The sequence below is a fragment of the Chaetodon trifascialis genome, chromosome 4 (genome assembly GCF_039877785.1).
Source record: "Chaetodon trifascialis isolate fChaTrf1 chromosome 4, fChaTrf1.hap1, whole genome shotgun sequence".
In the NCBI taxonomy this organism is placed as follows: Eukaryota; Metazoa; Chordata; class Actinopteri; order Chaetodontiformes; family Chaetodontidae; genus Chaetodon; species Chaetodon trifascialis.
The window spans coordinates 24,103,977-24,120,200 of NC_092059.1; the positions used below are offsets into that span (position 1 = coordinate 24,103,977).

The 16,224-nt window shown below is 42.4% G+C and overlaps 1 protein-coding gene across 2 annotated transcripts in view; it reads left to right on the forward strand.

Moving 5' to 3' along the window:
- rgs8 (regulator of G protein signaling 8) overlaps window positions 1-16,224 on the forward strand; it is a 34,666-nt gene that overhangs the window by 7,776 nt on the left and 10,666 nt on the right. Inside the window, exons 2-3 of one of the 2 annotated variants that reach the window (XM_070961353.1) lie at window positions 13,722-13,835; window positions 14,812-14,873. In XM_070961353.1, the coding sequence (XP_070817454.1) occupies window positions 13,735-13,835; window positions 14,812-14,873 (163 nt within the window). In that variant the 5' untranslated portion in view covers window positions 13,722-13,734. The remainder of the gene's footprint in view (window positions 1-13,721; window positions 13,836-14,811; window positions 14,874-16,224) is intronic. The other variant, XM_070961351.1, reaches the window with a different exon arrangement.

Consider the following 16,224-nt stretch of genomic DNA (forward strand, 5'->3'; position numbering starts at 1 on the left):
CATGAATGGGTCCAATAATGACTGAGACCAGTTTAATGCAGCAGTGATAGATGCGGGTATGTTGCCATTGAGGGCTTGAGGGCTACATAGAAACCAATAAATGCAACCACCATTGCACAGATTGTTGTGTAGACTACAAACAAAAACAGTCATCTATTATAAATACCAACATCTGCTTGGGAACTGCATGTTTTATGTGCATCTGCAATAATCTGACCCAAGATCTTTTTCTTGTAATTTTCTGGAAGCATTTTCTGAGCTGGCCTTGACACAACAGGACGCTGTTTACTCTAAACAGTAGACACTACTGTCCTCTGGCACATGGACAATACATGTGGGACTATGAAATCACTGAAAATAATGTAATCCCTTTAAAAAGATGTATTAATGTGTCAGGAAAAGGCTCATATTTCCATTTTTACCAGTATTCACCATCACTTTTCACTTTTGTACTGGGTTGCTTTTGTAGCAAATCAACAGTACACAAGTCAGAGAGAAGTCATGGCGTTACTGAATCAGAGTGGCAGCTAGCAGCTCCTGGCAGTGTGCCACAAATAGTCCTGTCCTGAAACCTACCTGAGCCAGTATAGCACAGCAGACATTTGCGAGGACAGAAATATTCCTCCTTCTGTTGTTCCTAATGGTGGTAACACATCAGATGGTCTGACACATATTTCCGTGGGCAGCCGGGCTTCCGCTCTCAGGGCAGGGTACACACAAATACACACATGCAAACACACAAGTGCAAGACCACAGTTGTGCTCTTGTGAGTCAAGTCCCAAATCTGAAAACTTGGCTGTACAGAGGAAAGGGACAAGTCTGGAGTTGCCAAAACTGAATCGTTGTTCAGAAGCCCTGGACATCTGGTGATCTGAGTCAGGGTGGATCCTAATTAGCCTGAAAACAGCTAAAAGTGTGCGTTGGAACGAATAGACAGGACTAGCTGTCTATTTAATGTGATTACACATTGAAACATTTCAACATTAATCACACAAAAATTTGAGAGAGGTCCAGTATTTTGGCAATATAAGTGTATCGCTTGTTCAAGATTTACCTCAGATGATATAGTATTTGGCAATTAATGAACAAATGCTTTCCTCTTTTGTTTCTTTTACTATCTCTCATATGAATATAGCACACTAGCTCAACCTATAACAACCAAGCTGCAGCCCTGACCTCCTCACAGATAGTGGAACAGATGCATTTATCAGTTTTTCCCTACCACATATGTGTATGACTGCAGACTTTGTTACTTTTCTGCAAATGGCAGCATTTCAAAAATGTGTTATTTGTCCTGTGGAGCTTGATGATTACTTCAGGGGCATTTGGTTGACCATTTTTGACCCTGTGTTCTCTTAAAAAAAAAGACACAAATCAGGCACAACAAGGCCACACATAGAAGTCATAGAAGCACTGCTTAGTGCTTATGCAGAGACAAGACAAGCGGATGACCCTGTTTTAATATGTGTGACAAAGTGGAAGGGGAGGAGAAGCGGACAGTGATTGAGCGAATTAATTAACAAGTCCATGAATTAAAATTAATTAACGGATATGTGACAGATGGCTACTACTAAGTGAGGCTGTAGGAAAGCAGGACAGGTCCAGTGATATTGTAGCAAGAAGGATATGTTCTTAATATATTCAGTCGAATATAATATTGAACAGAGCATAACCGCTAGTTGCGGTGTACATCCCTCCCAGCAACAACAGCAGTGATAGGAATATGGCACTTAATGAACTGTGCCGTCAGTGAACAACAGACAGCACACCTAGACGGTTTCACCATCCTCACTGGAGATTTTAATCATGCTGATCTCGACTGTCTTCCCAAAACTCCACCAGCATGTTGATTTCCCGACAAGGGGGGATAACATTTTGGACCTGGTCTACACTACTCACAATGGAGCATACAAAGCCACCCCCTTCCCCCACATTGGACTCTCTCACCACATCACTGTTATGTTAATGTCAGCATATAGACCAGTGGCGGCTGGTCAATAGAGGGCGCTAGGGCGCCGTCCCTCCTGTGAAATATTGCCTCTTTTATATATCGACCAAGATCAACTATGAATCAATTAAACCTAACAAATACGAAATAAATAAACAAAAATACATCGTTTTTACTTGTGCAATGGTGAAGCAGTTCCCGCCACACGGCCAGCAACCATTAAATGCGTCGACTTTAGGCTAGACTTGCGATTTGCCATTCGATATAAAGCCCTCCTCCTCAAGGGAGCCGGTAATACTGGAGTCTATGAGAGCTAGCAAACTTTTTTTATTGTTTATGAACAGAAACAGCTTTTCATTGGCACATGAAAATTCGCTTCCAGTTCGCACCTCCGTGCGAACAGCCACAGCTGTAACTACTTCCAGAGAAGAGAAAAGATGGCTAGTGGAGACTGTGAAGGAAGGATGGCGACTGTGGTGAAGGAAAACTCGATCGTTTCTCTACGTGAAACTCCATTTTTTCGTCGGTTGGATGTGAACAAGAAAAGGGTGAAGGATTTGGGACCCGACTGTCCGGATTTAAACATTTCGCAGCAGACTACATGCACAGCGCACTAAAAAAAAAAAAAAAGATACTCACAGCACGCGCATGGTTGGGACTCGGGAGACTGCAAGATCGACATGGCTAGCAACTACAACTCCATCATTTCATTAAGGCAATTACCGTTCAGTCGTCGAGTGATGAGTGAGTGTGTTATTAAGTGGTGAGTTGTGTTATGTTGTGCTCTCCAAATGTTGAATTGTAAATATTGATTGCATATTGCCAGCCAAATACTGTATATACTGAACATGTTCTGTTAAGATTTGATTAATTACAGTTTTGATGATAGTATAATTTGATTTGATTTGATTATTGCATGACATCCATGGTGCCTATAAATTGTAGACTGTGCTAACAGTGATTTCATGGGCAAACTAGTAGATGACAGCGTATCTGTTGATGTCCACAGTGGAAGTGTTTTATTGTGGAACCTAATTTATTGTATTTGAGACATTTAGCTTGATATAGCTTTACAGAAATACTGTACAGTATGTACAATTCATGTCTGGTGTTGCCATCTAGTGGTTGAACAGGAAAACCAAATTAAACAATACAATGTAACACTGTAAAGTTAGCTATCTGACTTTTATTTATTATTATTTTACTCATTGAATGGGTCATCTTGGCCATCATCGCAACAGTTGCCCCCCCTGAGAAATTTGTCAGGAGCCACCACTGATACAGATCGAGAGTGAAAGTCACTAAACTGGTTCAGAAGCAGGTAAGAGTGTGGCCAGAGGGGGCCTCCTCTACTTTTCAAGACTGCTTTGACATAACACACACACACACACACACACACACACACACACACACACACACACACACACACACACACACACACGTGGGCAGCCACTTACAACAACGACCATACAGACATTGACGAGTACACAAACACTGGGATCTCTTACATCACCAAGTGCATCGATGATGTGAACACACAAAAAGCATCATCACTTGGGCTAACCGGAAGCCATGGCTGACAGGCTGTGCAGAGGAGCTTACGGATGTCTTCACAGACATCTTTAACACTTCTCTGAAGCAAGTCGTTGTTCCATCATGTTTCAAGGCCGCCATCATCATACCTGTCATCTGTCATACGATCCACAGAGGATGCAATCTACTCTGCCCTTCACTCAGCACTCACCCGCCTGGACAAAAAAGACTCATATGTGAGAATGCTGTTCATAGACTTCAGTTCAGCATTCAGCACCATAATACCACAACTACTCATCTGCAAACTTGACAAACTGGGGCTCAGCACCTCCCTCTGTAACTGTTTGCTGGACTTCCTCAGTCAGAGGTCACAGGCAGTACGGGTCGGCAACAACACCTCAAGCAGCATCACACTGAGCACAGGGGCCCCCCAAGGTTGTGTGCTCAGTCCCCTGCTCTTTAGACTTTAGACAAACTTTATTATCATTCAGTAAACAGCAGGTGTACACTGAACGAAATTTCAATTGCAGGCTCAGCACAGGGTAGAAAATAGTTTAAAAGTATACACACACACACACACACACACACACACACACATGCACACACACACACACACACACACACAGTATATGTATAAATGAAGAGTATGTGGTGAAAATATTTACAATTATCGTAAAGAATGTAAAATAAATGGCAGAATAATTTTATATATACAGTGTATAAATAAACAGTATGTGAAATAAACAGTGTGTACAATAAACAGTAGAATGTAGGTTAAGTTAAAGAATAGCAGCAGTGATGTCCGGTAAGTGAAAAACAAGCAGCACAGATATACAATTAAGTAATTTTAAAGTGCATATGAAAGAATGACCTGAGGTGACAACTGTGGTGCAAAAGATGCTCATTTAGAGTTCAGCAGTCTGATGGCCTGGGGAAAAAAGCTGTTGCAGAACCTGGTGGTCCTGCACCGAATGCTGCAGAACCTCTTTCCAGAGGCCAGCAGGGAGAACAGACCATGGTGGGGATGTGAAGAGTCCCTGATAATGTTAACGGCACGGGACATGCAGTGTTTAGGTGCAATGTCCCAAATGGAGGGTAGAGAAGTCCCAATGATTTTCTCCGCTGTCCTCACCAATCTCCTCACATTCCTCCAGTCAGCAGCACTGCAGCCTCCACACCACACAGAGATGCAGCTGGTCAAAATGCTCTCTATGGTGCTTCTGTAGAAGTGAGGTTGGGCTGGGGCTGGTGGGCTCTCCTCATCCTGTGCAGAAAGTGCAGGCATTGCTGTGCTCTTTTACCAGTGAAATGGTGTTCACAGACCAGGTGAGGTTGTCTGTGATGTGCACCCCCAGGAACTTGGTGCTGCTGACCACCTCCACAGCTGTGTTGTTGAGGAAAATTGGAGAGTGACTGGGCTGGTTCTTCCTGAAGTCAACAATGATCTCTTTGGTTTTATCCACGTTCAGGATCAGGTTGTTGACTTTGCACCAGCCCACCAACTGCTCCACCTCCTCTCTGTAGGTCAGGTCGTTGTCGTCCCTGATGAGGCCCACCACTGTTGTGTTGTCTGCGAACTTCACAAAGTGGTTGTTGGCAGCCTTGGGGATGCAGTCATGTGTCATCAGGGTGAACAGCAGAGGGCTCAGGGCACAGCCCCGAGAGGAGCCTGTGCCGAGGGTGATGACACGGGAGGTGTTCTTTCCAACACGCACTGACTGAGGTCTTTCAGTGAGGAAGTCAAGCAGCCAGTTACACAGGGGGGTGCTGAAGCCCAGGGGTCTCAGTTTGTCTACCAGATGCTGTGGGATGATGGTGTTGAATGCTGAACTGAAGTCCAGAAATAGCATCCGCACATGAGTGTTTTTTTCCTCCAGGTGAGTGAGGCTCAGGTGGAGAGGAGGAGATGGCGTCCTCGGTGGAGGACGCCAGCTCGATGGGTTGGGAGTAAGTCATGATGGGAGTAAGTGCAAAGGGGCGGAAGTCATTGAGTGATGTGATCTGGGGTTTTTTGGGCACTGGGATGATGGTGGCAGACTTGAAGCATGATGGGACTTTGGCCTGATGCAAAGGGGTGTTAAAAATGTGTTAGGACATAAGCCAGCTGATCTGTGCATTCTCTGAGCACCTGCCCTGGAATATTGTCAGGGCCTCGAGCCTTCCTTGAGTTGACTCTCTTCAGAGACCTCTGCACATGAGTTGCAGAGGTCTCTTCATTCTGCCGGGGAACAGCTTTCACTACAGGAGTGCTGTTTAGTGCATCGTTGGGAAAGTCAGCATCATCATCGCACACAGAAGGGGCTATCTTGTAATTTGTGATAGCCCGTATGCCTTGCCACATGTGCCACATGGATTTTTTGGCTTTGGGCACGCTTTGCTAGTCTGATGACACGGTTCAAGTTGGCTCTCGCTGTTCTCAATGCTTCTGCGTCACCTGACTTGAAGGCTGAGTTCCATGCCTTTAGCATATTTCGCACATCCACAGTCATCCAGGATTTTTGGTTGGCCCTGGTGATGATGCTCTTCGTGGTGCAGACATCATCCATGCATTTGTTTATGTAGGCTGATACAGACAAGGCATACTCATCAATATTGATGTGATCATTGTAGGAGGCAGCTTCCTTAAACATATCCCAGTCAGCACACTCAAAACAGTCCTGCAGTGCCTCCATAGCCCCCCCAGACCACATTCTCACCTGCCTCACTGAAGGTTTTTCTCAGATCAGCAGGGGCTTGTATGCAGGAATTAGCATAATGGACAAATAGGTCTGGGGGGGGGGGGGGGGGGGGGGCAGTGATGGAAACTACAGTAAATTCCCTGGGCAGATAAAATGGTCTGCAGAGTACTGTCAAAAGTTCAATGTTTGGTAAGCAATAACTTGAGACATACTTAGCGTTATTACACCAGTTAGAGTTGATGTAGACACACAAACCACCACCCCCCACCCCCCCACCCCAGGATTTTACCACTGAGTAAATGCTCCTTTTGGCATTGGAATGTAACTAGCCCCTCGATGCTAATAGCGTTGTCCGGAATTGATGAGTTAAGCCATGTCTCTGTCAGAATGACAGATCATCTCTTGATCTTAGTTCCAGCTGCAGGTGATCTAATTTGTTCTCCATGGAGCTAACGTTGGAGAGGAAGACGGATGGAAGTGGCATCTTGTAGGGATTGGCTTTTAGCTTAGCAGTCAGCCCACCTCGGCAGCCGCGCTTTTGCCTCCGGTCACACTATCTCCATTTGGATCTCTCTCGGCCTGTGTTGCTGGGCGAGTCCTCTGCACCATAGGCCACTGGGTTGCCGGCGAAGCAATCCAAAGCTACGTAGACACTCCAGAGTGGTTGTATCTACGAAGCCGAAGTCCCTGGAAGTTCGTAAGTCCAACATGAACTTGCGATCATATGTTATTCTGCTTTGACTGCTGACTGAAATAGCCTTCCTTAGCGGCATATTTTGATTGTTCTGATTGTTCCCTTCACCCTGCCTACACACGACTGTAAAACTACCCACAGCACCAATCAGATAGTGAAGTTTGCGGACAACACAACTCAAGTGGGTCTCATCACCAAGGGCGACGAGAATCACTACAGGAAGGAGGGCAACTTTCTGACCAAGTGGTGCAGAAACAACAACCTCCTGCTGAATGTCAGCAAGACCAAGGAGATTGTTGTTGACTTCCAGAGAGGCCACACCCAACACCCGCCACTGACCATCAATGGTGCTGCTGTGGAGAAAGTGAGCAGCACCAAATTCCTGGGGGTGCATCAGTGAGGACCTCTCCTGGACCACCAACACCACATCACTGGCAAAGAAAGCTCAGCGGCACCTCTACTTCCTGTGCAAACTCAAGCGGGCCAGTGCTCCACCACCCATTATGAGCACATTCTACCAAGGCAACATTGAGAGCATCCTTTCCAGCTGCATTACTGTGCTCGGCGGGAGCTGCACTGACTACGACAGGAAAGCCCTGCAGCGCATAGTGAACACAGCTGGAAGGATCGTTGGTGCCCCACTCCCCTCCCTGCAAGAGATTTACACCACCCGCCTCACCCGCAAAGCGATCACAAGCCATCCCGCACACAATCTGTTCAGCCTCCTGCCCTCTGGGAGGAGGTATAGGAGCCTCCGTTCCCACACCAGCAGACTCACCAACAGCTTTATCCACCAGGCTGTTAGGATGCTTAACTCTCTCCTCTCCCTACCCTCAGCTCCATCCAACAGACTGTCAGCTAAAAACTGCCCCCACTCTGGACACTCTGGACACCTGGACTCTGAACGCCACTTGCACACTTCTGTCAAACAGAAAACATCTGCTGGTATTAATGACAGTCTTTGCACTATTGCAATCCTCTAACTTAAACTTTTTGCTGCTACTTCTACATTTACACTGTGAACACCTATTCTCTATTGTTTATCTTTAGTATTTATTTTCAGTTTATTGTTTACTGTAGTTGTTAGGATATGTCTGTCTTTATTCTTTGTGCCTGTGCACTTTACTTTTTTTACTTTTTTACTTTTTACTTTTCACTTTAGTGTCAGAAATGTCCTGTCTTGTCTCACTGTGGTATAGTGGGAAACATAATTTCGATTCCCTTGTATGTCTGGTACATGTGAAGAAATTGACAATAAAGCAGACTTTGACTTCGGCTTTGAACATTCACTATCGTTTGTTAACTGTTTTACAATGAAAACCTAGAGGAATAGTTTCACCGTTTGAGGTATACACTTATTTTCTGAGAATGAGATGAGAAGGTTAAAACCACTCTCCTGTCTGTGCAGTCAAGACGAAGCTGGAGCCAGGAGATGGTTAGCTTAGTGTTAGCTAGCTAGCTTAGCACAAAGAAAACAGGGGAACCATGTATACTTTGAATTACTGCTGTTAGATTTTTGATTGCTTCTCTTTCTTTTGTTACTATTTGTTTAGGAAGTGGTGGTTTGGCTGGTGTAAATTGTAGTTGCAGTTGCAGTTGTATTTGTAATGGCCATAGCTAACACAGTAGTAGTAATAATAGCGTTGTTCTGGATACTGTATTACAGAAGTAAAATTAAAAATTTGGACTGCCATTGTTTTTGTCATAAATATAATTTTTGTATAGGATAGGATTGGGACTGTGTTGACAAAAAACAGTACTATATTAAAACATTATGACATAAATCATGAGATTGTCCCAGATTTTGAAGTGGGCACAAACTGTCCAAAAATTCAATGTCACAAGTTGCCATTTTTACTTGCACTCAGCAGGAGCGAGAGAAGGGATTTGACCTGTGCTTGAGTTGCTCTTTCAACTGGGGATGACACACACACACACACACACACACACACACACACACACACACACACACACACACACACACACACACACACGTGCGTGCGCACACTCACACAGTCTCTGTCTTTTGCCTTTAACTTCAACATTAACATCAGCACAGATATGTGTACCTGATCATCCATGCATATGTAATCATGCTGTGTAGTACAGTATAAATCTATGATCAATATTGTCCACCTATTGGCACCAAGCAAATGGATTGTAGTATGTACAGTTGACTGTGAGAAAGGACTGAAACTACAAAATAATATTTCTGAACACAGTGTTTAGCAGAATATATTTGCTCTCTGTAGAAAAATCCAACCTATTTCTTATTATACAAATTCCATTTCATAATCACTATGCAGCTTGCCAGCTAATACTACACACAGTTTGAACTACAGGGTGTCTGCTGTTAACATCCAAAAATGAGGACATGGAGGGAAATCTGAAAACCTGCATTGCACCAAGTTAGGTAACATCAAAGAAGATATTCATACACACACACACAGAAACAACTTCCATGATCTAGATTCTTACTTCTTAATCCACCAACCCCAACAGGCATCTCAGATACTGGAAGTCTAGCGGATGTTGCCTGTACTTTTCGATTCATGAGGCATACTTGTGTGTATGTGAGAAATTAGAGTGCTGTAGCTGTTTTTAGCCTCTTTCCTCCAGGAGCCGACCTTGCTGCATGGCTGAATAGAACATGCACTGCTTCCTCCTGACTACATGGATTTGTCAGGGATTTTTATAAATAGCTCAGCAGCAGCACGTGTCTGCGCCATGCTGCAGACGAAGAATGCAGCTCACAACAGCCAGAAAGATTCAGATTTGTCAAAAGAGAGGAGGAAAGACGAGGAGAGGACAGAAGGCATGAGGAGGGGGAGGAAGGAGAGGTCTGTTATCATGTTATTGTCAGTATGTCACACACCAAACAGACTTATCAAGCATGTCTCTCCTCATCAACTTCACATGATGACCTTTGTCTGATGAAAAAGGCACATGCTGACACACATACAAACTCAACCATAATAAATGGTTAAAGTCTGGTTTGCACTTCCGCTAAAGCTCCACTATTTAATATTTGATTTACATGTGCTCATGCCACATACGAATTCAGGGTCAGATGTGTTTACATGAACGTGTTTACAAGTCCAAGCATTGTTTGCAGTCTGACAGCAACACGTTGATGCATACACAACCTACGTGAAATAACCTAATTTTTACTGGTCGTTATCTGCTATTACTATCTTGTTACACAATCCATGACATGGGGTGCCTATGGTGGCATTTATTTGTACTTAAGTTTCAAGCAACAAAACAATTCGAAGGTGGTTTTACAGAAGACGCAAAACAGATGTTAAAAGAAGATATATCAAAAGACATATTGAAAGACAAGGCCATATAAAAACACACATTAAACAGGAAAAAACAGTGGAGCTGCAGTGCCAGATATGAATGAATCATCCCAAACAGAATTTATTAAAAGTCAGTGGTAAACAGAAAAGATGTAAGTCTTGACTTAAAGACTTAGAGGAACTCAGACCTCAACAAACAAGAAACCTTGTGGTCAGATGGAAAACACTGTTTCTAACTACTGTTAGAAACCATTGTCCATGTGTGTTGTGTGTTTTTTCTCGACCCTAAAACCAATTTACTTTTTGATTTGAGAAAAATTATGTCCCCCAGAGGATATCCAATTAATGTTAGTGATCTACCGGCCTTTTCTCTAGAAACAACCTTACCTGCACACAGTGTTTTATACGATGTTGCGGGAGCCATGTCGGTTTCATATGCACATTCATGCTCTTCAGAGGAAGAACCCATAACAATCTGATGACTGTATAAACTTTTGTGTGAATTTCATCCTTAACTTGACATATGCTTAGCCTCCCTGGCTGTAGAGCTTTAAGAATAGCAATGTGTCATGTATTCCCATTAGTGTTAGTGGTATTACTGCTGTTGCTGTGTGAGAAAGTCATCTGAACAACACTCTTTTATAATCCTCCACAAGCCACAGGGAAATCTGACATAAAACTTGACCCTCGCTTGGGGACTCCACAGTCTGCACATAGTCTGCTTTACTTAAAATATCTCTGCCCATTATTTTTGCAAACTCCTCTGAAAATAACCATTCATGAACAAATAGAGTGCACCTTAAGATTATGACTCACATAGATGACAAACTCCTCTTCCACTCCAGTGCATGCGTTGTGTACATCACATTTAACAGATAAAATGGCTGTTTCTGGAGCAGAAAGCATCAAATCTACAGTGCATCTGATCTAAGATGCAAAAACGTCAGTGTTTTACTCCCTCAGATTTATTCTTCTTCAATTAGAAAAGCTATTAGCTGCCATTAGCGCTCCTCTAAAACCCAAACAAATGCTCCTCACTGCTGAGTGTGATGTGATGTTTTTTAACCTTGTGTTCTCTGTAAGAACTCATTCTGCTCTCTGACGCTCACATTCTTGATGGCAAAACAAACTGCCTTTCATTTAAAAGCAATATCAGGCACCTGAAATATTGGTTCATCGCAAATACAAATGCACATGCTGTCTCACATGCACACACACACAAACATAGAACAAACAACCTGTCAGAGCCCCGCGGAGGACACAACACTTTGAAGCTCATTAATTCAAACAAATGGCTCTCAGTTGGCTAATGAACAGCACATTTCATGTAATGTTCTCAATTCAGGATTCATGCATCAAAACAATCCACTGCTCCAACTCCACTACTGTACTGATAACATAGAGACAGGGACACTGAAAAGAAAGAACCTTTGAAATAGTGGCCTTTTAAGGTGAATGGATAAATATTATGAATGCAGGCACAGATGGATGAGTAGATACGGGTGGAGTATTTATATCGTAGCATGGTTCTGTCAAAAGGACAGTATAGAGTCCACAGTCAAACATCAAGATATCCTTTATTCTCCTGCTGCTCGCTTCACCTTCAAACAAACTTGATGCAGTTTGTCATTGTGCTTTGTGTTTCACAACAACAAACAAATAATCCTCATCACTGTATGAAAAAGTACAGTAGCTCGTCCTCACGAGCAACAAGAAGAGAACTAGATTCCATTATTTCAATTTATGAAGGTCTCCTGTAGAAGCTGCCTCAGTATATCACTTCCCCTCTCCAATTCAAAAGCACTGCTCACCAAACCAGATCCCAGGACTATTTGACTGTTATTACTCTTCAGGGGGAAATATTGAACTTGGTAAGGCTGCCTCCTCATAAATGGAAAGATTTACAGAGGATTTTAAAAACTGATGTTCATCCCACGAGCCCATTTTGATGCTGATGCTTGTGTTTTTGTTGTGTCTGGCTATGTTATTTGTTCCTTCTCTCTGCTGTACTCAGGTCTCTTCCAAAAGAGATCTTGATCTCAATGAGATTACCTGATTAAATATAGATATAGCAGGAGCATCAAGTAAATTTCCCATTGTGGTAGGCCTCCCTTATTCAGGTAGAACATACATAAAGCCTCCTTTTGAAATACTTTGAGGTTTGATGAATAAATGAAGGCAATGCTCTATTAAAGGTACATTTCCATACATATATGTTTTCAGGAGGAGAGCTAGATGAGAAGATAGATATCCCTCTCACACTGCATCGAACTCTGCAAAAAATTGACATTTGTCTTGTTAGGATGGGACAATTTATTTTTTTTAAGACTCCTTTAAGACTCCCAAAAAACGCCTTAATGAGTTCCAAAGGGAAAATCAGAAGTGGAATTCCTTAACTAATTATATAATAATTAAGTAGTTATATAGTCCTTGACTTCTTCTGCCATGTCCCTTCACACATTCAAGACTGCACTGGAGGATTTTACCTGAATCTATAAAGATCATTTGTCTATCCATCCGATGATTTTCATTCCTTTTTCCTGTGAAATAGACCTACTTTTACAGAAATATTCAGCCTTTGATGGAGCATCGTTACGACCACGTCCCATCTGGAGTGACCCATGTGTCCTGCAGGCACAACGCTGACGAAACAGTACATGACAGCAGCAGCGTGCAGATAGGATGGGACAACTTGTGATAAGAGATGGGGATATCGTTCTTTTCAGCGCATTAAAATCTCTGTGTGAGAAGTGGCACAAATAAGGGCCATCTTAAAGACTTTTGATCAACATTTTCCATATCCTATTTTAAATAAATGACCTAACTATAGTTTTTATTGTTTCATTTATTCAGTTTGATCAGCCTGCGTAAAACTCAGTCAGGAATAGTCACATTGGAAGTTTTCTTAAATTCTACAAACTACACTCTGACAAGAAACCCTAACTGGATGTGAAATTGGGTATCAGGGATGTTAGAAGCTCCGTTCTGAATGAGGCAGAGTCCTACTGAATCAGCTTTTTGCATATGGAGTTGCACCTGTTGTCTACGTCCAGTCCAGTCCTGTCCAGTCAGTTGGCCTTATCTCTCTGCATCTTGTTTCTTGCAATCAGTTTATTCAACAGGTCTCCCAACAACAGTTTAGAACATATGCATAGTCTAAACTTCATGAAGCTGAAGCATACAATTAGCCACCGTAGCAACAGCAAAAACATGTAAGCTGTATTCTTGATGCAGTGCAGTTAAAATGCATTTTTCAGGTGTGATTTATGTGTGAGATGTGTCTAAAAAATACAAACCCTTAGCATTATCACTTTAACCTTCAATAATCCATTGAAATTGACTTAAATTATGATTTGGGTTCACATTTCTGCTCTTCCACACATTTAAAACAATTTCGTGCTGATTTGGAAACATATTCACAAACATATCCATGCACCAGTGCATGAATTATCATCTGCACACATTCACTTGATTAATGGTAGATATCTTTCCTTCATCACAGAGTTTTAGCTGTATACTGAGACACATTCTCAGAAGAAAACAATCAGTATTGTGTGTGTTTTCAGCAGGATCTGCACCATGAAGACCAGACTAGGCTGCCTGTCCAACAAATCTGACTCCTACAGTGACTTCTCTGAGTTCCTGCCTCCTGCCCACGAAACCACCGCCAGGTGTCTGAAGTGAGTCTGCCAAAAAGTCCTGTCTCTTCTTCTGTGGGATGACAAATATGTAACAAATTAAAACTCAAGCTTCTGTTGTGTTAAACATCTCTCTAGACACCACATTTGGCCTTCAAAGTTTCAACATGTTATGAAATGAATTTTAAATTGCTCAAATCATTTTAATTTATGCTATTCATTTTTTAGTATTTCAGTGCGACTTTCAATGTCATGTATTACATTCCTGTCTTCCAGCAAGCCAGCGATTAACAATTCAACTTTCAGTTGTTCTTAATACCAAATATTTACATGACACAAGCTCACTGCATTGTTTTTTTCAACAAGTGAAGACTTGTAGACAGCCTTGACAGTTAACAAGGTCATTTCAAATGTTTGCCATACAGAAATATTTCTCAGTGTAATTAATGATTGATTGGCTTAATGATTGATTGGTTTAAACTTAAGCTGCCAAATGTGCTGCCATAATCAATGTGATGTACCGTATTAAACGCAACCATTTGTGCAAATGAGGTCAGTCGTTTGGCTTATTAATTCCTTAATTTAAAGACGAACGTGTCTTGTGTTCTCCCTCCATTTTAGTCAGTGCAAACATTTCTGTGCAAAGAAACCCAACAAGGTGCTCAAACACATAATCATTCCATAAACTTCATCTGAAAAGCTTGTTGCAAAGGTGTCTAATATCTGGGATAGTGTGTTGTCTCAGCATGCTTTAAACACTGAGATCAAACGCCTCCCATTGTTCTTCTTCAATTTCCTGCCCATCTTCCTGTCATCATTCTTGTAAATGTGACCAGACTATGCAATTACTTTGCAGTCTTGAGCGGAAGAACAGCTGTGGGCAGAGGATAAATCATACATTAAACTCAGCTGCCCTTCAATAATACATACAGAACCATCTTGTGTTAAAAATGCATGAAGGCACAGTGGTGGCTTTGCATGTTGTTCAGTAAGTTTCCTTTGGCTCTCTCTCCATCAGACTATCAACGGATGAGGTTGTTCGATGGTCAGAATCCTTTGATATTCTTCTCTCTCACAAATGTAAGTGAACATTTTCTATTTTTCAGGGAGAACAGTCTCCACTGCGCAAGTCACGTACAGCCAGCATCAAGAAAATAAATACCACCTTTATAAAACTATAGAATAGTCCCTTCCTGTTCCATTAATAGTTTCTGTTTTTCACTCAGTACATCCCATTTTCTCCCCTCCAAGCCCATCTTATGTAACACTCTGATTGCTGTGTTGTGAGGACTCCTTACCAAATAATAAGTCATGAACTTGACCTTCCCCTTGGATAAAAGAAAGCACAAGTGAATTCAGAGCATGTCTACCTTGTGAGATTTCACCATGAACACTCTTGCCCTGGGCGTGTTTCTCATAAAAAAACATCCAAATTGTTAGGCTTTTTGCCACTAAATAGTGGAGACCCAATGATGCAGACCCACACTTGAACGAGTGGAACAAAAATAACCAAAAACGCACTCAAAAGGAGTGGATGATAACAAAAGGAGCTCCGACGAGGCGGGTATGTAATCAAGGCACGTGTGGAAGCGGCAGGTAGGCACTGAAACAAAGAAAAGAGCACACTATAAGTGGCGAAATCAAAACATTAACTGTTTCTCAGGAGGAGAGGAGGACAAGAGAGACATAGTACTTATAACAAAGCGACCAGACACCGTCATGGGAGGATGAGGAATAATCCGGCACAGGTAGGAGAGAGCTCTCTGCCAAATCAGGAATCATGCTTCTCAGGTGAGTCCTGAGGGGGGCGGAGCTGACTGAGGTACGGGGACGCCCAGCCACAAAGACAGTTCTTCATCTTTCCCTGCCACTTGCTCTTGATGGATGCCTTTTTAATTTCTGTTTCGGTAATGTTACACACACACGCTGGGATGTTAGTGCTTCTCAGCACAGCTGTAATCACACCAGACGGCCAAAACTAAAGAGATGTGTATTTTGAGGCTTTTTTTTTTTTCTTATTTTTTTACTATCTTCAGTTCCCAGTTAATCAGGAAAGACAAATACCTCCCTGATATGTGTTTCTTTTGTCCTTTCCTACAGTTACCTTTCAAGCTACAGTCTGAGCTTACAAATGCACTTTTCACACAGGTCTGTCATCCAGATGATGAATTCCAACAAATCAAACACGATGCTAATAAAGGGCTTAGAGATAGCCAGCCCTGAAATTAAAGCTGTAAACATGCTGCACCCACATGAACATGCCCTTTTTTGTCCAGATCGAGGTTATGCCATAACACTTTGGTTTGACACGTAATCATTAGAAAGTTAATGTCACCTGTGGAAAACAAAATTAGTTACATAGCCAAGAATAGAGCCTCCCCAGGCGCAGAGAGCGTGATACACCTGCGTATCATACTTCAATTGACTGATC